Here is a 23,122-nt window from a genome sequence, read left to right on the forward strand (position 1 = left end):
GGTTGAAACAGGCCTCTAGATGTTGGTTTGCAAAATTGGTAACTGCTTTGAAAGGGTACGGTTTCCTTCAATCTTATTCTGATTATTCTATTTTTACATTTACTAGAGGGAATATTCAGATTAATATCTTGGTTTATGTTGATGATCTTATTATTTCTGGGAATGATTCCGCTGCACTTGCAACTTTCAAAGCCTATTTGAGTGATTGTTTCAAAATGAAAGACCTTGGGTCTCTCAAATATTTTTTGGGTATTGAAGTAGCTCGTAGTTCATCAGGGTTGTTTTTGTGTCAACACAAGTATACTCTTGATATTATCTCTGAAGCAGGATTGCTAGGTGCAAAGCCAAGTGGGTTCCCTATTGAGCAAAATCATAAACTTGGCCTTGCAAATGGAGATTTGTTGTCGGATCCGGAGGTCTACCGTAGATTAGTCGGGCGTTTGATTTATTTGGGGGTCACTCGACCGGACTTGGCATATTCTGTTCATATTTTGTCTCAATTCATGCAAGAATCCCGGATTAAACATTGGGAAGCGGCCTTACGAGTGGTCCGTTATTTGAAAGGCACACCGGGACAGGGTATTTTGTTACGTGCCGACAGTGAGTTGACTTTGCAGGGATGGTGTGATTTTGATTGGGCGGCTTGTCCACTTACTCGTCGTTCGTTGACAGGTTGGCTAGTATTTCTAGGTCAATCTCCCGTCTCTTGGAAGACAAAGAAGCAGCACACAATTTCTAGATCTTCTGCAGAGGCTGAATATAGGTCCATGGCTGCGGTCACTTGTGAGTTGAAGTGGCTGAGAGGTCTGTTGTTGAGTTTAGGTATACAACATCCCAAGGCGATCAAATTGTTTTGTGATAGTCAGTCCGCTTTGCACATCGCAAAAAATTCGATTTTCCATGAACGAACAAAGCACATTGAGGTAGATTGTCACTTTGTTCGTGATGCAATTAATGAAGGTTTGATTTCTCTGTCACACGTTTTAACATCTTCACAATTGGCAGACATTTTTACCAAAGCTCTCGGCAAAACTCAGTTTGACTTCTTACTTTCCAAGTTGGGCATTTTTTATTCTCATGCTCCAACTTGAGGGGGGTATTGCGATATAATATCTTTATATTATTTGATCTTATTTGGTAGCATATTTGTAGGGAGATAATTACCATATATTAGTTAGTATTCCTTGTTTCACTAATTACCATATATTTGTTAGTTTCCTTGTTTCACTAGGGTTCAAGATTGTATCCTATATATATTCTCTCTTGGTGAATGAATGGAACAAGTCAAGATTGTATAGTTTCTACACTATTCAATATAATTTTCTGATGCTCGAATGTCAAATGACTCCCTCTAAAAATGGATAGCTCCGTCATGGACTGAAATTTGAATATGAGATTTCATGATGCTCCTCTCACTTCGTGGACCATTAGACAATACTCCTATGTGCCAGACGGATATTTTAATAAAGAATAAATTCGATAAAGTCATAAACACAGTTTTTTTTTTTTTTTTGAACTCTATCAATTGACAGGGAAGGTGATTAGAATAACGCTGTGTCCCAAAAGATGCATGAGCAATACAATTTGTAATTTAGGATGAAAAAGAGAAAAGAAATCTTTTTTTTTTTGAAAAAAAATGTCTGAAGTTTTTTCCCTAGACTAGCTCACTAACAAGCCCAACCTGTTGGTCTTCTTTATACTTCTAGAGTCGAACCTAGCCCCATAGTGTTGTTGCCTTGTTGGGCCAAAGAATCAAATATCCTAATGAGTACAAATAGCATTCACAGATCACATTACAGTTTTCGGTCCTGTCTTCGAAAAAAAATAATTGTCGTGGAGTTCCAAATTCCAAGGTGCAACTCCATTATAATGTCCTGGAGCTTCACTTATCGAATTTGAGTCCATGATAATGGTTAATTTTAACTGCAGGGGTTGAAAAATAGTTATTTGTGAATTTTACCAGCCTAACGAGCAACACTAGCAAAAGAACATTCCACATCCCATAGCAATTGTATAGCATTTCAATACACATCAACTTTCCCCATTTGTTTGGGACTGATTCGTCGTTATTGTTGTCGAACAGGGTAAAGCCAAAAGATCCACAAAGTCTGCAGCTAAATCAGTTAAGTCTCCAGTATTTCCTCTAGCAGTATCTGTCACATATGCTTTCATAACACAAGGACCAGATGACAAGGTTCACCAGAAAAGCTTTCTGGTGTTAATGAAAAAAAAGCAGCTAATATCATATCGAGACAGCATGCTCCGAGACTTGCATTACAATCTATGGATCAGATTAAGTAAACTTTTCACATGTGAAGAAATATTACTTGAAAATAAAGGAAAGGATGCTCCGAAACCCCTGTGGTTGCTAACAACATCCTGCAACTGCCTAGTTAATCCTTCCCGACAATAAAATGCTTTGGTGGTTGGGTGAAAATGAAGGTAAAATACCCCAAATAATGTTGCCTTTGAAAGTTGTTGCAGCGATTTGCTGGTTGACATTTGACAACAGCAACGTGAAAACGAATGTGATTGGCTCCGAGGTCTCAATTAAGAACCTTAAACCTCATCTAACCATTTCTTCAACTCCAGATGAGTATGAACTGGGGCCTCCTCTTGTCTGCCTAGTGTTGTAAGATTTACAGCTAGGGCACTTAAGTGCAACGACATGGAAAATAACCTCCGATGTTTTCCCACAGTCATTGCAAAGGATCCAAACCTGAATAATTGTCATGGACATTCACACGTAAAATAAGAGTATAGTACTTGTGTAAAATCAAAAAGGCAGACATGACTTTCTTTTACCATCTTGTTTTGATACATTTCAAGCATAGGTGTTGATGCAACCTAGAATTAGAATATAGATGAAGTTAACCAGTGTGAAGAAAATATTTGAAAACAATTCTATTCAGGTAGTCATATGCGTACCTCCTGGTCTAGTTTTTCCCAGACACGAGACATATCGCAATATGATTTTGAGCAAACAGGACAAGAATACCTGCATTCGCACGTTAAAATGAAAGAGAACGTTACCAAATAAGGAGAAGGTTGTGAGGTGGGGGGTAAGAATCAGTTTCCTTTGAAGTAAGTAAAACATAAAAACATTAATAAATGAAAGCTTACTGGGAATGCTGTTGCATCTGCATCACACATTCCAGATGCATGGCGTGACCGCAAGGCAAGACAGTAATGCTTTTAGTCGCGTCAAAAACATACTGCAAGAAACGATACCAAAAATCAGGATATTTCCATTTCAATATCTTCTTAAATTTCTTTTTTGTGAAACTTAGCACTTGCCTCGAAGCAAACAGCACAATTATGGTGCATTGCTCTTTCTACACATATATGTGATTCCTTCATCAGATTCGAATAGCAGCACTCTAAAAGAAGAAAAAAAGAAAAAGATTAACGGATGTTCTGTAACTAATCAATTAAACTAAAACTAATATGAGCTTTTGTTGCAGAATAAGATTTCATCTATAAGCAAAGCATCTCACTCACCGCATCTGTTGCAGTGAAAGAAATTATTGTTGCCACCAGTTCTGCAGTTTAGCATTTTGAGCAGGAAAAATGAAAAAAGAGAATATTAGACACAATATAAGCACACTTGAAAGGTAAAAGATGGACGATGACCAAAGTAAGTACTAAGTCCTAAGTTGAATCTTTTGCACTTCAAATATTATCCATCATCAGCCGCCAAAAAGAAAAATTTAGTGAATGAGATGAAGAACATATGGCTAATAAACCAAATATGTTTTGGCATTTCTAAATTAAACCTCCTAAGAAGAGATTTATGCCGAAATGTTACGGACCAGGCTAATATCTCAGATGTTGTGGACTTTGAGTTCTTATAGTTAGAAAATTAGGAAAACGCACCAAAGAACTGAAAAATGACGAGCAATATTAGTAACTCTAACCTGCATATTCCACATTTATCACAGTGGTATTGATCCTTGGAAACCTAAAAATAGAAATTATCGAGAGTAAGAATCATACATACAGTGAACCAAGAACATTTCAGTAGAATGATCTTCAGAAACTTACATCGTCATCAAAGAAGTTGCATTTTGAGCAATAGTACTTCCCCATACAAACCCCACAATGAATGCACGTTTGTTGAACCTAAAGGACAATCACGGGTAAAAAGCCAGTTGTAACGACGTTTCGACAAACGTTTAATGACTTGAATGAGTTATTAACTTTTAAGGAAACTCACATCTTGTTCTGTGTTACATAATGAGCAAATGACCTGAGAAACACATATGGAGTTTAATACGTTGAAATAGCCGACAAATCAGGAATGACGACAAACAAGAAATCTAAACAAAAAGCATTTGTTCATTCTCACAATAAAAGTAAATTCAACCAAAATTGGCAAAACGGAACTTAAACGACAAAGATGAAACGCATATTGAGTTTAATACGTTGAAATAGCCGACAAATTAGGAATGACGACAAACAAGAAATCTAAACAAAAAGCATTTGTTCATTCTCACAATAAAAGTAAATTCAACCAAAATTGGCAAAAAGAAACTTAAACGACAAAGATAAAACGAATATGGAGTTTAATACGTTGAAATAGCCGACAAATCAGGAATGACGCCAAACAAGAAATCTAAACAAAAAGCATTTGTTCATTCTCACAATAAAAGTAAATTCAATCAAAATTGGCAAAACGGAAGTTAAACGACAAAGATGAAACGCATAGGGAGTTTAATACGTTGAAATAGCCGACAAATTAGGAATGACGACAAACAAGAAATCTAAACAAAAAGCATTTGTTCATTCTCACAATAAAAGTAAATTCAACCAAAATTGGCAAAACGGAACTTAAACAACAAAGATGAAACGTATATGGAGTTTAATATGTTGAAATAGCCAACAAATTAGGAATGACGACAAACAAGAAATCTAAACAAAAAGCATTTGTTCATTCTCACAATAAAAGTAAATTCAACCAAAGTTGGCAAAACGGAACTTAAACAACAAAGATGAAACGCATATGGAGTTTAATATGTTGGAATAGCTGACAAATTAGGAATGATGACAAACAAGAAATCTAAACAAAAAGCATTTGTTCATTCTCACAATAAAAGTAAATTCAACCAAAATTGGCAAAACGGAACTTAAACGACAAAGATTTTTTGAGGTAAACGACAAAGATGAAATGTACTTTCATAGGAATGCAATAAAGAGATTAAGCAAATGGAAAAGTAGTTGGTACACACTCTTTATATAAGGTAATCATTTGGCGCCAAAATTAAATAGTTTCTCCACGTAAAACATACTCCGTAGCACTTATTTATACGCAACTAAACAAATAAATATGAGAAATCATCAGGCTAAAGATATTAGTTCTATTGAAAAGATAATTAAGTAAATAACAGTGTGCTCTCTCTCTCGGACAACTTGAGCTTTTCGGCGAGATGATCACGCGCTACACTTGGTACTGGGTAGAAGTCCTGGGTTCGAGTCTGTCTCACCCCCACCCATTAAGTGAAAAGAATTTTTGCGTGCTTGGCCTTGAAAAAGAATCAGGCTTGATAATTAAGTAAATAACAACATGCTCTCCTGACAGCTTAAAGTTGCACTTCTTTATACACAACTAAACAAACAAATATGAGAACTTCAGCAGGCTAAAAGATATTAGCCCATTAATATGAAGATCAACACTCCTCATAGTAGAAAATCACCATGTTCCTCTTCAATTTCAGTCAAAAAAAAAAAAAAAAAAAAAAAGGAAACAGTCATACAAAGAACAGATCCTTCACCTCTATAAAAATTGAAATCTTTATAGAAACTAACCCTTTTTATATCATGGCGAGGAACATCGTGTCGTTTTAGTGGATCAACTTCTAAAGAATTCTGCTCAATTTGACAAAAGAAAAAATTATTGCTTATCACCAAATAAGATAAAATTAAAAAAAAAAAAATAATAACCGACATTGTTATTTTATTTTTGTTGTTGGAAAAGCAAAAAGTTGACACCTTTGAGTCATTGTGGCAATGCCTGCAATCAAAGATCTCATCACAACAAGGTGCTCTAATTTTGCATCTCCTTCTATAATGCGAGCATCTAAACGGAAGAAAAAAAAAAAGTTAACAACATAAACAATAAAACACAAACCCGAATAACTCAGATAAAATAAAATAATCAATCATGATTCAAAAAAAATATATATATACCCGTAATCCCCAGAACCCATTTCTGTCATAGATTTATTATCCAGCAAAGAATGAGAAAATCCCTGGTCTTGCGAACCTGTTTCCATTTTTTTTTTTCCACTCAAAATTTCCCTACAAATAAAAATGAAAAGATATATAAATCAGCTCTTTGTTGGGAAAAAAAAAATCACACATCAAGAAACTTGGATAAAAATCAGACCCTTTTAACAGATTAAAAGATTCTGCTAATCTTGAGTGGGTTTTTGTCGATAATAACAAGAAGAAACTAGTGAAAGTTTCTGATAAAAATTAAGAAATACGGAGTATTTGATAATTCCTACAATGCCACCACCATAGTTTTAGCTTTTGGATTATTCACTTCACAGAAAACATGGGAGTAGGGAACTGTCCTAATCTACAATGATTGAACTCATGACGTGGCCACACGCCAGCGTTTGCGGGGTGCTGTTGTTCAAAACACCATCTTTCCTTCTTTCCATAATAATAATAATAATAATTTGACTATAATTAGTGGCATCATTTGACTAAGAGTTTAGAAAGAAAATGAATAGAATTGAAGTTATGTTTGGTAAAGCTTATTTTTTCTTAAAATTACTTATTTTTTTACTATAACTGCTTATTTTATAAAAATGAGTTGTCTAGTCAAGCCTAAAATAAGTGTTTGTTTTGAGAGCAGCATAAGCTAAGAAAAGAAATAACTTTTGTTCAAAAGCACTTTTGAGAAAAATACATTTAGAAATACGTTTTAAAGACTTGGCTAAACACTAATTGCTGCTCAAAAGTGCTTTAAATTAATTGATCAAATACAAACTGTTTTTTTATTTTAAAAACTTGGCCAAATAGGCTAGACGACTTTTAAAATTTGTAATTCATAATGATCGTTAGATATCTGTCTGACTGTAAATAATCTCATAAAGTTAAATTATTTTCAAATATAAAAATGTGACATTCTTTTCTGTACAAACTAAAAGAAAAATGTGTCAGATAAATTTGGACAATAGAAGTATCTCATGTTTGGTTTATGTTTAAAATAATCCTTTAGATACTCCAAATGTCAGCATCTTTTATATCTATTAAATATTTAACAAATTCTGTTAGATGTAAAGGAATTGTGAAAGAAAAAAAATTAATCCAAAAAATAAGGAAAATCATGAGACTAAATCCCAAAAAATTACATCAACCACAAGAAATAGACGGGAAAAATAGAGTTAGAAATAACACCTAAAAATGCTATACTAGTAGGGATTTAGTATTAGCCCAGTTGGTTGACTGCCTGAACTTTCACCTTATTGGTGAGGGTTTGAATCCCCACGTTATAATTCCCTACCTCATTTCCCCTTCCCCTACGTAATAAAAAAGCAATTTAAAAAAATGTTGTACTATCCATGAACTATAAAGTAATAGCAATAGTAAGAACTGTAACATCTCAAAATGTGAATTGGAGTTAAAAACCAGTTTCCATAGTTCACGTTAAATATTCGGAGCTTATTAAATATTTGATGGCGAATAAAATTAATCGTCTTATTTTCTCTATTTAATATATCTAAAAAGTTATTTTAAACCTACCTCCAAATATAATGGCAATAAACTCAGCAAGGAATGTACTTTGGTTCCATAGCACTTGCATTACCATAAGTGAAGTATACTTGTCTATATGCCAAATTTATTGGATTAGAAAACTGATAGATTCAGTCAATTAATCTGACGCGAATTGGGGACCCATGTCGTGAGAAATTTTGTTTGCGCCGCCCCCTTATGTCCTTTCTAGCTCGCAAAGCTTTTTTCTCTAATTCAACATCTTCTTATCGAGACTAGACGGCCGCGGCACGAGCCCAACACTTTAGATTATAGTGTATTTATGTGTATGTAATTATATTTAGATAGTAATAATATATATATATATATATAATAATATATATATATATATATATATATATATATAATACGATTAATATAACATTATAATTTGTGCTCCGTACCTAAAACTTTATTATATTAGTGTTTGCTACGAATACAAAATCGATAAAAATTTATTAATATTTTTTAAAAGAGAAGACTTGTTTAAAAAAATAAAAATATTTTCCTCTCTTGGAGAAAAAATAATAGCAATATTTAAGCATCAGTTGATACTTTTAATTTTAATTCGATTAATTTAAAGGTGTAAAATGCTTATTATTTTTTATCAAATTTTGATTTGGATAATTCTAATTCAAATTATTAAATTAATTTTACATGTTTCAAACGAAATAAAGTAGAAATTGATTTTCTATTTAAATGAAGAAATACTATTTTTTAATTTTTAGTAAATATTCTCGGTTTAGCTCATTTTACTTGTCATGTTGTCTTTTGCATGGTTTTTTAAGAAAACGTCGATTAGAATTATAATTTGACTAATTTACCTTTCATTATTTGATCTCCATTTGATAGTTTTTTTTTACGATATTAATCTCTTTTCACATTTATTAGAGTAAGAATAAAAATAAAAAAGTAATTAAATTCTATCTTATTTTAAAATATAATTATTTTAAGTATATTTATTTTAGTAAACATAACAAATAAATGACATGGCAGAATAGCAAATACAACAGTTCAATATCTAGATTAGATCTCAGGCTAATATAAAAAAAGAAAGAAAATTGTATGGTTTGACTACTTAACCTTTTGAAGAAAAATAATAATATGGGGTCCATATTTTTTGTTGTACAATAATTTCATTTGCTCCTACTAATGGATTGATACGCATGTGGCAATGAATTCATCATTATTGACTTAATGAGATACTTTGGAAATTACATGAATATTGTTTGATTTTTTAATATGGGGTGCATTTTTTATTTTTTTTTGGACATTATTAGTTTGCATTGTTTTTATGCATATATATATATATATATATATATATATATATATATATATATATATATATATATATATATATATACTATGTTCAAAACACAATTAATATAACATTGTAGTTTGTGCTCCGTATCTAAAACTTTATTAGATTAGTGTTTGCTACGAATACAAAGTCTGCACTTTTTTTTGACATTATTTATTTTTTTAATATGGGGTTCACTTTTTTTTTTTTTAATATTACTTGATTTTGTTAATATGGGGTCCACTTTTTTTTTCCTTGAGTTTGGAGATGGTGGGTTCCACTTTTTTTTTTTTTTTTTTAAATATTGGTTGGGGTTAATATGGGGCCTAATCTCCATTTGATATTTTTTTTTTTTACGATATTAATCTCTTTTCACATTTATTAGAGTAAGAATAAAAATAAAAAAGTAATTAAATTCTATCTTATTTTAAAATATAACTATTTTAAGTATATTTATTTTAGTAAACATAACAAATTTATGACATGGCAGAATAGCAAATACAACAGCTCAATATCTAAATTAGATCTCAAGCTAATATAAAAAAAGAAAGAAAATTGTATGGTTTGACTACTTAACCTTTTGAAAAAAAAACAATAATATAGGGTCCATGTTTTTTGCTGTACAATAATTTCATTTGCTCCCACTAATGGATTGATTCGCATGTGGCAATAAATCCATCATTATTGACTTAATGGGATACTTTGGAAATTACATGAATATTGTTTGATTTTTTAATATGGGGTGCACTTTTTTTTTGACATTATTAATTTGCACTGTTTTTATGCATATATATATATCAAAATATGATTAATCTAACATTGTAGTTTGTGCTCCGTATCTAAAACTTTATTATATTAGTGTTTGCTACGAATACAAAGTCTGCACTTTTTTTTTACATTATTTATTTTTTTAATATGGGGTTCACTTTTTTTTTTTTATATTGTTTGATTTTGTTAATATGGGGTCCACTTTCTTTATTTATTTTTTTAATATTGGTAGGTGTTAATATGGGGCCCACACTTTTTTTTTAATGGACGGACGACGAAGCATGGGTCTAAACCCATGTTTCTATATAGTTATAAAGAAAGAATTACTCTCCTGTCCAAAAATAAGTGTTATTTAAGCAAAAATTACGTCCTTTAAGAAATTAATAAATACAATGTGAAGTTTATTAAATTACACTATTTATTAGATATTTCTTTTTTAAATTGACCAATATTAAAGAGGACTACTTCTTTAATGCTACGTTAAACGCTTGCTAATCTGTTTTGAATTCCTAAAGTGACACTGGGACAAAAAGATTTTTGCTAGGATAACACTTATTGTAGGACACAAGGAGTTTGTAACACTTATTTTTTAAATCTTAAAATTAAAGAAATGTAAATTGTATCAACATATCCTTTAACTTATGATCTTAAACATGTCATACGAAAAGTTGGAACTAAAGAGTTGTCAGAAAAGGAAAGTGTTGTGACGCACAACCTACTTTCTATCCTAAGCAATACCATATTTTCGCCTCTGGGATAAAACACGTTACTTTACCTGTTCCACACTAGCGTATGCAGAATAATAGCAAACATGAAAGTAAAGAACACAACAATTTTACGTGGAAACCATCCGACTCACAAGGGTGAAAAAATCACGACCTACACATCTGTAGGATTTTTTTCAAACTCCACTACAACTGTGAGTCTGTGCAAATTCAAATTACATAGTCTGTAACCTAGGAACTAAACTCTCATTCCTAGCTCAACAATCTCCCCAAAATGTTGAGCCCACTCCGAGTTATCCCAACTTGAAGTTAAATTTGACTAATTGTTTGTACGTATAATTTATGCTTCTATGAAAGCGGATAAAGATACAACTCGATAAACAATCCAAATTCACAAATCTAGACTCAAGAACTGTAACACAGAAACTCTATGAACAATTTCTTCAATCTTCTTTGTTGTATTAGCCAGCACTTCTGGAATCAGAACACTTAATATGACATTGATTGTATTCACTCAACATTCTGATTTCTCTCTTTGTGAATGTGCAAATTTTCTTCATGGCATGACTTGAATATTTGTAGCTCTAGGTTTGCCTCAAGTCAGCTGAACTCAATCACTACTAGGTAAGGCCCATAACTAGATTTAGAGATTGAGTTGACTTAGGATTCTCTCTTTTCAATGCGGCTTCAGTGTCCTTGCAAAAGTCTGAAGTATCTTGATAAATATGGCACGAAATCCTGCAAACTTGTCCACCAAGTCCTTATCATAAAACATAAATCCTGCTCGCAGTAGGACTGTGAGCTGGAACATGTTCTTGGACCTAGTTCAAGCACTCGTTTCTTTCACTTCTGAATCTTGTCACTGTCTGAGATGGAACATCTCCATAAACCTGTTTCATTCATCTTTGTCCTGCTGCAGTCTTTGACTTATTCACCCACAAACCTGGTTCATTCACTCTTGTATATGTCTCTGATCTTTTCATTGCATTTGTCTCTGTGTTGGAACACGTTTGCAGACCAAGTTCGTGTGTTCATGTGTTTTGTTTCTCTGCAATTCTCTTGAGTAGATCATGTTCCCAGACCTGATTCACCCACTCAGTAGCTTTGTCTATCATTTTTCTATGTCTAATTCATTCTCATTCGCTTTATCTCAACAGTCTCTAAAGTTGGTTTACTATCTTTATTCATTTGTTTTGTCAATCATCAAAACACTTATGCTTATATCAATAGAAAGAGATATTCTTCTTAAAACGGACTAAAAGAAAAGTAAGATAAACAAATTGAAATAGGATTAACTTCTTTTGCTTAATTTAATTACTTTTTCATTGAACCTTATAAAAGAAAAATGACAAACTGGTCTATTATATTTAAGAGTAGATTTTAATCATCATTTAAATATATCACTGAGCAATTCTACTCTTTTATATTTGATAAAAGTTAAAGAACTTTTTGTCTCCATTAAATGATTAACAAATTTTGCTTGTTAGAGTTATAATAGTTGTGACAAGAAGAAAACTTAACCAAAAAAATTAGGAACGTCTCGTCAAATTTCAAAATCGCAACTACAAAACATTTGAAGTGACCAAAAATGTTCACATTAACAAACTTAGAGGCTCAAAACTGCTCATGAGTATATTTAAGAGATCATTTTGAACCTATTTCAAAAAAAAAATAATTAAGGGACTATATTTGTCAATTTCTCAGCCCTATATTCTTAGTGACATTTTAATTATACAGTTTGAAGTACTTCCTTTGTCTCATTATGGTTGAAACATTTTATTTTAGTATGTCCAAAAAAGAATGACAATTCAATTTTCCAACTTATTCGGGGCTGAGGCATAGTTATCGTTGTTGCACTGGATAAAGCCAAAAGATCCACAAAGTCCGCAGCTAACACTATGCTTTCCTCAAGTTAGGTCTCCAGTATTTCCTCAAGCAATACCTGTCACATATGCTTTCATAAAACTAGGACCAGATAACAAGGTTGATCACCAGAAAAGCTTTCTGGAGTTGTTGTTAGGAATAAAAAGCAGCTAATATCATATCGAGACAGCATGCTCCGAGACTTACATTACAATGCTCCGAGACTTACATTACAATCTACGGATCAGATTAAGTAAACTTTTCGCAAATGCAGAAAAGATTACTTGAAAATAAAGGAACGGATCGATGTTCTGAACCCTCTGTGGCTGAAAATATCGTCCTGCAGCTGCCTTGTTAATCCTTCCCGTTGCAGTGATTGATGGTTGACATTTGACAACAGCAACGTGAAAACAAATGCGATTGGCTCATAGGTCTCAATTAAGAACCTTAAACCTCATCTAACCATTTCTTCAACTCCAGATGAGTATGAACTGGGGCCTCCTCTTGTCTGCCTAGTGTTGTAAGATTTACAGCTAGGGCACTTAAGTGCAACGACATGGAAAATAACCTCCGATGTTTTCCCACAGTCATTGCAAAGGATCCAAACCTGAATAATTGTCATGGATATTCACATGTAAAATAAGACTATCGTACTTGTGTAAAATCAAAAAGGCAGACATGACTTTCTTTACCATCTTGTTTTGATACATTTCAAGCATAGGTGTTGATGCAACCTAGAATTAGAACATAGATGAAGTTAATCAGTGTGAAGAAAATATTTGAAAACAATTCTATTCAGGTTGTCATATGCATACCTCCTGGTCTAGTTTTTCCCAAACACGAGACATATCGTAATATGATCTTGAGCAAACAGGACAAGAATACCTGCATTCGCACGTTAAAATGAAAGAGAACGTTACCAAATAAGGAGAAGGCTGTGAGGTGGGGGGTAAGAATCAGTTTCCTTCGAAGTACGTGAAACATAAAAACATTAATAAATGAAAGCTTACTGGGAATGCTGTTCCATCTGCATCACACATCCCAGATGCATGGTGTGTGATAACGTCCAAATACACTCCTCAAAGAGAAAGTGTACACGGTCGTATGCAATATATTTACCCAACTATGAGTCGGGGTCGATCCCACAGGGAACAATGTGCTAGGCGATTAAGAAAGTAAGGAACTTTCACCAACTACGCTAAAGCCAAACGATAGATAATATTTTGGTTTTTGTTTGAGAAAATTATAACTAATGCGGAAATGTAAACTAACATAGAAAGCGAGTAAAATGATCAATGGCCACAAGCATGGATAATAGGAGATTACACTCAAGTAACTATCCAACGTATTTTATGATTTTACAACTAAGAGCGGGTTTGTGTCAATAGATAATGATATCTAAAATCTCATTGAAAGTCTTCCAACCAAATCAATGAATTTCACTCTAAGCTTTTCCAAGCCTTAGAGTGTGATATTGGGCACAATCAATTTAACCTCAAGTAACTATCCTCTTCCGAGCTCAAGTTATTAGATGAGTTTAATGACCCAAATTCTTGTTAATTAATCTTTCCCAACCTAGATTTTCTCTTCCAAGCACAATCTAAGTAAATGGGTGAGTCCTAGGGTTAGCTAATCCCTTTGGAAACATTCAAGAACGAGATTAATTAAATCAACAAAGACCCACTTCAATAGCAATAAGAATCATTCAATACATAAGCAAAACAAGAGTTTCAATCCAAACTTTAATCAAGAATATTTTCATAAACAAGATTCAAGTCTAGAAATGAAATACTACACACTAAAATATTCAATACAAAACAAGGAATTGAAGAAAGGTTTAAGAATTATCTCATTAAAGTGCTCCAATCTTCTCCTCCAATGGTGTAGGTGAAAACCCTAGCCTCCAAAACTTGCAAAATGACCAAAGATGGAAAATGTTTTGCCCTAGCCTCTCTTTTGTAGCTCCCCCCAATTTTTCCAAGTCCAAAAAAATGTCAAAATCTGCCCCCATATTTCTGTTTTTGCAATTCTGCCCGTTTTTGCAAAACTGTCCACTTTTGACAGTTTTGCAAATCTGTCCCGTTTTTGCAAAACTGTCCAGTTTTGCAAAATGGTCCAGTTTGGCCTCTTTTTGACTTTCTTTTCACTTGGTTTCTTCCGATCACTCATTTCAGCTACTTGGCTTGTTTTGCTCTATTTTGCTCTATTTTGGTCTGTTTTGCTCCGTTATGCTCTCCGGGCATCTTTTCCTACAAAACAACATAAAAACACAAAAAGTAACAACAAAAGTGCTTAAGGAGTAACAAAAGCTTAAGGAATTAGCGTCGAATATCGCGTAATTTCACGACTCATCAACACCCCCAACTTAAAGTCTTTGCTTGTCCTCAAGCAAACTAAAACAAAAATCCCAATGAGGATCCATTTTAAGCACAAAAACATGACTTTGGTTGGTACCAATAATTAGGCTACAAGCATGTGAAGCTTCAACGAAATAACTCCCTCGTTTCAAAATACAATTTCAAGAATGCATTAGAGATTTAAAATAATCAAGCAACAACACTCAAGTCTCAATAAGTGACTCAAAACCACTAGTTTGTTAGATATGCTCAATTGACTCAACTTGAAATTTTTTAACATCACCACTCTATCGTAATCCATATGCCCTCACAAGAAAGAAAGTCCCAAAATCACAATATTCACAGCAACGACACAAGGGACAAATACACAAAAGTCGCTCACACTCAACAAAGAAGTTCTAGTGCTAACAAATATCACACCATAAGCTTGCCCTTATTTTCGTTTATCACTAACTCAAGAACATTCGGTTGGAGATCACATAGGCGCTTTTTAAGCTTGTAATGTAGGCTTAGAGAAGGGTAGGATAAGTATTTGGGATACAAGTGACTACGCCCTCCTTGAACACTACACATACTTTATGTCCACTTTCCTCTTCATTTCGAAATATCACTCCTTCCTTTGCATACCAGTTTCCCCAATTATTCACACTTCCTTTATAAAGTTTCAAAATATAATGTGCTAGCACATTCCACCCCCAACTATAAATATTGCAGTGTCCTCACTGCACATAATCAAAACAAAACAGAGAAAAAGAAAAAAAAAATTTTTTTTTTTTTTTTTTTTTTTTTACACACTGGCACGACCTGCGACCCCACATGCGAATCGCATGTCTGAAATGCGAGTCGCAGGTCATGCCACCTGCAAATTTTTTTTTTTTTTTTTTTTAAAGATACATTTTTTTGCACAAAAAGTTTGCAACCTTTTTGTATTTTTCAAATTTTCTTCCTTTCTTTTGACTTTTTCACAACACCAACCTTCACCGCTCTCAAGCAACACTAACACCCCCAACTTAGGCGTTTGGCCTCAAATTCACAATTTCATGTTCAAGGAGGGAAAGGTTCAAAAGAGAGACTTTTCATCAAACATGGTAAAGGCTTGTAATGTGGCAATCAAAGAAAAGGTCATAAGCTCAAATGGGATTACTAGTGATATTATTTATGCAATGGTAGGCTAGAAAGGCTAAAGAGGCTTTTTCACAAAGATAGCCCAAGGTCATCTCTCCAACCAACATAATCAAAATTAGCATTGAACGACTAACCGGGCAAGTTCTAGATGATAAAAGTAAACACAAGATTTATTCAACAAACACTCACACACATGGCATATGAACTAGTCAAGATGGATCAATTTCACTTCCCAAGCAAGAACAACTAGTTCAATATCTCATAATCCAAAGTCAATACACTAGTAGGTAGAGAGTCACAAAATGAGCCAAAAAGTTGTCACAAAGATCATTCTTTCCTATGCACCTTGCTTTTTAACTTTCACAACAATTTGGAGAGGTATTCACATTTCAATTTCACATGCAAGAGACTAACTCTATTAGTACCAAACAAGCCAAGAGTTTTCACATTTTTCCTCAAAGGAGAACCTACACCTAAACTTACAAGACTAATGAAAGAAGCTAAGAAAGAAGATAAAATAATAAGAGTGACTAATCCACAACATGTCAAAAGAACAAAATTTTTAGAAATTTTGAACAAATTTCAAAATATAATGCGCTACCACGTGCCACCCCCAACTATAAACATTGCAGTGTCCTCGCTGCACATAATCGAAACAAAACATAAAAATAGAAAAGGAAGAAAAAAAAAAAAAAATTTTTTTTTTTTTTTTTTTTTACTGGCATGACATGCGACCCCACATGTGATTCGCATGTATGACATGCGAGTCGCATGTGATGTCACCAGAAAAAAAAAGTTTTTTTTTTTTTTTTTTTTTTTAGTGTCTGTCACCACATGCGACGCAACATGCGATTCGCATGTATGACATGCGAATCGCATGTTGTGACACCAGAAAATATTTTTTTGCAGCTTTTACTGGTTTTGGGGGCTGTCCGGGTATCCGATATGCTCAAAATAACTCCAAAAGTTCTGAAACTTTGCAGATTAGTCAAAAACCATAAACTAAACTATTCTAAAAAATAAAATTTCAAAAACGATTAAAAACTTTTAAAACGATGGGTTACCTCCCACCAAGTGCTTGATTTAACGTCGCGGCACGACGGTTACCTTTACCACTTTTCCTTCCATTTGGAAGATATGAATTTGCGCCCCAACTTTGAATCAAGATCATGATGACGCTCATGGGGCGGTGGCAGAAAAACGAGGAGGCCAACTCTCGAGTGTCGCATTTTGCACTTCTTGGCCCGTAAGTGAGGCATGTCATTTTGTTTTCTTGGCATAGCAAACTTCAAAATGAAAACGCTTTGATCTTCATCTCCAAAATTCTCCATAGGCTCGGTTAGTTCAACTTCCATTTCACTAACCAAGCATAATGTTGAAAAATGGTTGGAATGAGGTCCAACGCGCTCAAATTCCAAATTTGCATGAATTTTGACATCCTCACCCAAAAATGAACTAGAGTCTTCAAAAACCATTTTATGAACTCTTTTATGCAACTCTAGTATCATTTCTTCAACTTCGGCATCATTCACTATTTTTGGGTTGGTAGGTTGGCAATTCGCCATTAGCTCATCAAAATCAATCTTGACCTCTTCTACATTGGAAACCAACTCAAAATTATAATCCATGGCCCTTTGATATTGAGCATTACATGCTTCAATCTTTGCATTCAATTCGGCCTCCAATTTCCGGATATCAATTTCAAGTAGCTCCAATTCTTGACTTTGCTCAACATGTACTTTTAGAAATTCTTCCATCATCCATGAAATGCCTTCACGGTGATTTCCATAGGCTTCAAGTTGTTGAGCTTGATTCATTAGCCAATCTTGGCTCAAAATTTCCATTTTGTCAAGATTTTCTTCATTGTGAGAGTCATTCAAAGCTTGTAAAAATCCACCCTTGGAGACATTCATGTTTTGGCCACTTTCTTGCCTACTTTCAACACCCTCAAGTTGTTGAGCATTATGAGTATGAACCAATGATTTCATTTGATTCTCCAAGATGTGAATAGCTTTGTCATTGCAATTAATTGCTTGCCTCAAGTCATCAAGTGGTTGCCTCAAGTCCTTAACCGCTAAGTCCTGTTTTTCAACTTTTTCAAGGATGGTCTCCAACATGAGCATTATCTTCTCATTTTGAGCATTTGAGGCTTCTTCCATTTCCATATCCCTACTATCATCAAAATCAAAACTAGAATAGTCATAGTGGGGGTTCGGGGAAGGGAAGGACAAATAATCACAATTATCCCAATGACCATTTTGACCACCACACCTATCACATATACTCCACTCATAGGTTTGGGATTGTGCGCACAATCCGCCCCCGGGAGAATTCAAACAATTTTGCCATGAGTGTGGTCCTCCACAATAAAGACAAGGGTCATCAAAGTATGCATAACTACCATCCGACCAATTTTCATTATATGATGCCATTGTTTTTTTTTTTTTTTTTTTTTTTTTAATAAAGCAATGAAAGTTTGAACCAAAGCAAGTTAGCTTAAATCCCAAACTAACTCAAATACGCCAAATTGTTCCCCGGCAGCGGCGCCATTTTTGATAACGTCCAAATACACTCCTCAAAGAGAAAGTGTACACGGTCGTATGCAATATATTTACCCAACTATGAGTCGGGGTCGATCCCACAGGGAACAATGTGCTAGGCGATTAAGAAAGTAAGGAACTTTCACCAACTACGCTAAAGCCAAACGATAGATAATATTTTGGTTTTTGTTTGAGAAAATTATAACTAATGCGGAAATGTAAACTAACATAGAAAGCGAGTAAAATGATCAATGGCCACAAGCATGGATAATAGGAGATTACACTCAAGTAACTATCCAACGTATTTTATGATTTTACAACTAAGAGCGGGTTTGTGTCAATAGATAATGATATCTAAAATCTCATTGAAAGTCTTCCAACCAAATCAATGAATTTCACTCTAAGCTTTTTCAAGCCTTAGAGTGTGATATTGGGCACAATCAATTTAACCTCAAGTAACTATCCTCTTCCGAGCTCAAGTTATTAGATGAGTTTAATGACCCAAATTCTTGTTAATTAATCTTTCCCAACCTAGATTTTCTCTTCCAAGCACAATCTAAGTAAATGGGTGAGTCCTAGGGTTAGCTAATCCCTTTGGAAACATTCAAGAACGAGATTAATTAAATCAACAAAGACCCACTTCAATAGCAATAAGAATCATTCAATACATAAGCAAAACAAGAGTTTCAATCCAAACTTTAATCAAGAATATTTTCATAAACAAGATTCAAGTCTAGAAATGAAATACTACACACTAAAATATTCAATACAAAACAAGGAATTGAAGAAAGGTTTAAGAATTATCTCATTAAAGTGCTCCAATCTTCTCCTCCAATGGTGTAGGTGAAAACCCTAGCCTCCAAAACTTGCAAAATGACCAAAGATGGAAAATGTTTTGCCCTAGCCTCTCTTTTGTAGCTCCCCCCAATTTTTCCAAGTCCAAAAAAATGTCAAAATCTGCCCCCATATTTCTGTTTTTGCAATTCTGCCCGTTTTTGCAAAACTGTCCACTTTTGACAGTTTTGCAAATCTGTCCCGTTTTTGCAAAACTGTCCAGTTTTGCAAAATGGTCCAGTTTGGCCTCTTTTTGACTTTCTTTTCACTTGGTTTCTTCCGATCACTCATTTCAGCTACTTGGCTTGTTTTGCTCTATTTTGCTCTATTTTGGTCTGTTTTGCTCCGTTATGCTCTCCGGGCATCTTTTCCTACAAAACAACATAAAAACACAAAAAGTAACAACAAAAGTGCTTAAGGAGTAACAAAAGCTTAAGGAATTAGCGTCGAATATCGCGTAATTTCACGACTCATCAGTGTGACCGCAAGGCAAGACAGTAATGCTTTTCGTCGTGTCAAAAACATACTGCAAGAAACGATACCAAAAATCAGGATATTTCCATTTAAATATCTTCTTAAATTATTTCTTTTTTCTCAAACTTAGCACTTGCCTCGAAGCAAACAGCGCAATTATGGTGCATTGCTCTCTCTACACATATATGTGATTCCTTCATCAGATTCAAATAGCAGCACTCTAAAAGAAGAAAAAAGAAAAAGATTAACAGATATTCTGTACCTAATCAATTAAACTAAAACTAATTGAGCTTTTGTTGCAGAATAAGATTTCATTTATAAGCAAAGCATCTCACTCACCGCATCTGTTGCAGTGAAACGAATTATTTTTGCCACCAGTTCTGCAGTTTAGTAATTTGAGAAGGTAAATGAAAAAAGAAAATATTAGACACGATATAAGCACACTTGAAAGGTAAAAGATGGACGATGACCAGAGTAAGTACTAAGATGACCAGAGTAAGTACTAAGTAGTAACATTGAATCTTTTGCACTCAAATATTATCCATGATCAGCCGCCAAAAAGAAAAATTTAGTGAATGAGATGAAGAACATATGGCTAATAAACCAAATATGTTTTGGCAATTCTAACTTAAAGCTACTAAGAAGAGATTTATGTCGAAATGTTACGGACCAGGCTAATGTCTCGGATGTTGTGGACTTTGAGTTCTTATAGTGAGAAAATTAGGAAAATGCACCAAAGAACTGAAAAATGAGGACCAATATTAGTAACTCTAACCTGCATATTCCACATTTATCACAGTGGTATTGATCCTTGGAAACCTAAAAATAGAAATTATCGAGAGTAAGAATTATACATACAGTGAACCAAGAATATTTCAGTAGAATGATCTTCAGAAACTTACATTGTCATCAAAGAAGTTGCATTTTGAGCAATAGTACTTCCCCATACAAACCCCACAATGACTGCATGTTTGTTGAACCTAAAGGACAATCACGGGTAAAAAGCCAGTTGTAACGACGTTTCGACAAACGTTATACAACTTGAATGAGTTATTAACTTGAAAGGAAACTCACATCTTGTTCTGTGTTACATAATGAGCAAATGACCTGAAAAACATTTGGAATTTAATACGTTGAAATAATCAACAAATTAGGAATGACGACAAACAAGAAATCTAAACAAAAAGCATTCATTCATTCTCACAATAAAATCAAATTCAACCAAAATGGCAGAACGTAAACGACAAGGGTAAACATAATTTTATAGGAATGCAATAAAGAGACTAAACAAATAGAAAAAATAGTTGGTACACCCTATTTGCATAAGATAATCATATGGCGACAATTTAAATAGTTTCTCCGCCTCAGAAAGTAGCACTCAATAATACGCAACTGACATTTTTTTATTTTATTTATTACATAGGGGGTAGGGGAAGGGAAAATGGGGGAGGGGATTACAACGTGGGATTCGAACCCTCACCAACAAGATGAAAGTTTAGGTAGTCAACCAACTGAGCTGTTAGATCCCCACTACGCAACTTACATAAGATAATCATCTTGCAACAAATTAAATAGTTTCTCCGCCACAGAAAGCATCACTTAATAATACGCAACTAAACATACAAATATGAGATATTCAGCAGACTAAAGATATTAATTGTAAATAGACGTGTGTTCTCTCTGACACATTAAGCTTTTAGTTGAGATGGTCACATACTTCAACTTAGTATCAAAGCAAGTAGAGGTTCCCGTGATAAGAATCAAGCCCGAAAATTGAGTAAATAAAAGTGTGTCCTATCCGACAACTTAAGCTTTTCGTTGAGATGGTCACACACTTCAATTTGCAACAAATTATAAAGTGTATCCGCATAAGAAAACTAGCACTTATTGATACACAACTAAACAAATATGAGAAATTCAGCAGGTTAAAGATATTAGTTCCATAAGCATGAGAATCAACAATCCTCGTAGTAGAAATCACCATGTTCTTCCTATATTTCAACCAAAAATAATAATATAAAGAAAAAGGAAACAGTTATACAATGAACAGAACATTCACCTCTATTAAAATTGAATCTTTATAGGACATGAAAAACTAACCCTTTTTATATCATGGCGAGGAACATCGTGTCGTTTTAGTGGATCAACTTCTAAAGAATTCTGCTCAATTTGAAAAAACAAAATTGCTGATTACCAAATACGATAAAATAAAATAAAATAAAAAAACAGACATTGTTTTTTTTTTTTTTTTTTTGGAAAAGCAAAAAGTTGACACCTTTGACTCATTGTGACAATGCCTGCAATCAAAGATCTCATCACAACAAGGTGCTATAATTTTGCATCTCCTTCTATAATGCGAGCATCTAAACATGAATTAAAAGAAAACTTGAACAAAATAATAAGAAAAAAAAAATAAACGAATTATTCACATAAACTAAAATAATGAAGCATGTTTAGAGAAAAAAAAAAAGTACCCGTAATCCCCAGAACCCATTTCTGTCTTAGATTCATCACCGACCAGAGAATGAGAAAATTCCTGTTCATGCAAACCTGTTTCCATTTTTTTTCACTCAAAATTTCCCTGAAATTCGTCATAAAAAAAAAAAGAATATGCAAATCAACTCGTTGTTGGAAAAAAAAAAAAACACATCAAGAAAGTGGTGAACTTGGTTAAAATCAGACCCTTTTAATAGATTAAAAGATTTGTGAACATTAATGGATTGAAAGGACGATTATGCTAATCTTGAGTAGGTTCTTTGTTGATAATAACAAGAAGAAACTAATGAAAGTTTGTGATAAAAATTAAGAAATCGCCGCCCCCTTAGTTTCACTATTCCATTCAGTCCACAAGAAACAAAGAGCCCGTTTGCATTGACTTATAAGTTGGCTATAAGCTGTTTTCAGTTTTTTTTTATTGTTTAGCTGGCCAGCTTAAAGTTATTTTATTTTATGCTTAAAATAAGTTCAAAAAATTAATTGAATTTGTTTGGCTTAACTTATGTAAAATTTTCACAAACAGTTACCTTTTAGCTCCTTCTAACAATTTATAACTACATATTCTACATTTACAATTCGTAGCTAGAGGACCTATATTTAGCTAGTAAATGCGTCGACTTAAATATAGGATAACTATAACGGAAATACACACGCTGAGAAAACTAAAAGTGCTATATTTATGGAAACAAAATCTATTCCAATTTAAATTAAAATCAGTTTTTAATGTTCCCTGATTCACGCAAATATCCTCCCATTCCATATCTGATTTCATATCTCATTCAAACAGCTAACAAATTAAAAAAAAAAATTGAATTCAAAAAGTACATTCATATTTTTAACCAAAAAAAAAAAGGTTCAAAAACCAGTTCATCAAAAAAC

General features: G+C 33.5%; 2 protein-coding genes across 5 annotated transcripts; both read right to left on the reverse strand.

Moving 5' to 3' along the window:
- Nucleotides 1-1,553: 1,553 nt before the first annotated feature.
- LOC132607133 (E3 ubiquitin-protein ligase RZFP34-like) lies at nt 1,554-6,588 on the reverse strand. 3 transcript variants are annotated; one of them, XM_060320969.1, is made up of 13 exons: nt 6,386-6,588; nt 6,187-6,297; nt 5,989-6,076; nt 5,806-5,865; nt 4,217-4,249; nt 4,045-4,122; nt 3,918-3,961; nt 3,502-3,542; nt 3,298-3,380; nt 3,124-3,215; nt 2,929-2,998; nt 2,786-2,847; nt 1,554-2,696 (listed from the first exon to the last, which is right to left on the reverse strand). In XM_060320969.1, the coding sequence occupies exons 2-13, from the start codon at nt 6,270-6,272 to the stop codon at nt 2,567-2,569; spliced, it is 867 nt and encodes a 288-aa protein (XP_060176952.1). In that variant the 5' UTR covers nt 6,273-6,297; nt 6,386-6,588; the 3' UTR covers nt 1,554-2,566. The 3 variants fall into 3 exon arrangements, with proteins under 3 accessions (XP_060176952.1, XP_060176951.1, XP_060176953.1); XM_060320968.1 differs by having other exon boundaries at nt 1,554-2,719; nt 2,806-2,847; nt 6,386-6,570; XM_060320970.1 differs by lacking the exon at nt 2,786-2,847 and having other exon boundaries at nt 1,554-2,719; nt 6,386-6,581.
- A 5,879-nt stretch (nt 6,589-12,467) lies between these two features.
- On the reverse strand, nt 12,468-22,596 carry LOC132607134 (E3 ubiquitin-protein ligase RZFP34-like). Of its 2 annotated transcripts, none has more exons than XM_060320973.1 (14): nt 22,430-22,596; nt 22,222-22,328; nt 22,023-22,095; nt 21,848-21,907; nt 20,822-20,854; nt 20,650-20,727; nt 20,523-20,566; nt 20,087-20,127; nt 19,885-19,967; nt 19,750-19,799; nt 13,428-13,469; nt 13,233-13,302; nt 13,110-13,151; nt 12,468-13,024 (listed from the first exon to the last, which is right to left on the reverse strand). In XM_060320973.1, the coding sequence occupies exons 2-14, from the start codon at nt 22,305-22,307 to the stop codon at nt 12,872-12,874; spliced, it is 855 nt and encodes a 284-aa protein (XP_060176956.1). In that variant the 5' UTR covers nt 22,308-22,328; nt 22,430-22,596; the 3' UTR covers nt 12,468-12,871. The 2 variants fall into 2 exon arrangements, with proteins under 2 accessions (XP_060176956.1, XP_060176954.1); XM_060320971.1 differs by having other exon boundaries at nt 22,023-22,110.
- Between the last annotated feature and the right edge of the window lie 526 nt (nt 22,597-23,122).

Source organism: Lycium barbarum, chromosome 8, assembly GCF_019175385.1.
Source record: "Lycium barbarum isolate Lr01 chromosome 8, ASM1917538v2, whole genome shotgun sequence".
Lineage (NCBI taxonomy): Eukaryota > Viridiplantae > Streptophyta > Magnoliopsida > Solanales > Solanaceae > Lycium > Lycium barbarum.

Excerpts from the sequence above, each read along its gene's own strand:
- LOC132607133 (XM_060320968.1), bottom strand. The coding sequence starts at position 6,272 with ATGGAAACAGGTTCGCAAGACCAGGGATTTTCTCATTCTTTGCTGGAT. Across the intron at positions 4,250-5,805 it reads CTCGCCATGATATAAAAAGG|GTCATTTGCTCATTATGTAA; the intron begins GTTAGTTTCTAT and ends TGTGTTTCTCAG. Across the intron at positions 4,123-4,216 it reads TATGTAACACAGAACAAGAT|GTTCAACAAACGTGCATTCA; the intron begins GTGAGTTTCCTT and ends ATTGTCCTTTAG.
- LOC132607134 (XM_060320971.1), bottom strand. The coding sequence starts at position 22,307 with ATGGAAACAGGTTTGCATGAACAGGAATTTTCTCATTCTCTGGTCGGT. Across the intron at positions 22,111-22,221 it reads ATGGGTTCTGGGGATTACGG|ATGCTCGCATTATAGAAGGA; the intron begins GTACTTTTTTTT and ends ATTCATGTTTAG. Across the intron at positions 20,855-21,847 it reads CTCGCCATGATATAAAAAGG|GTCATTTGCTCATTATGTAA; the intron begins GTTAGTTTTTCA and ends AATGTTTTTCAG.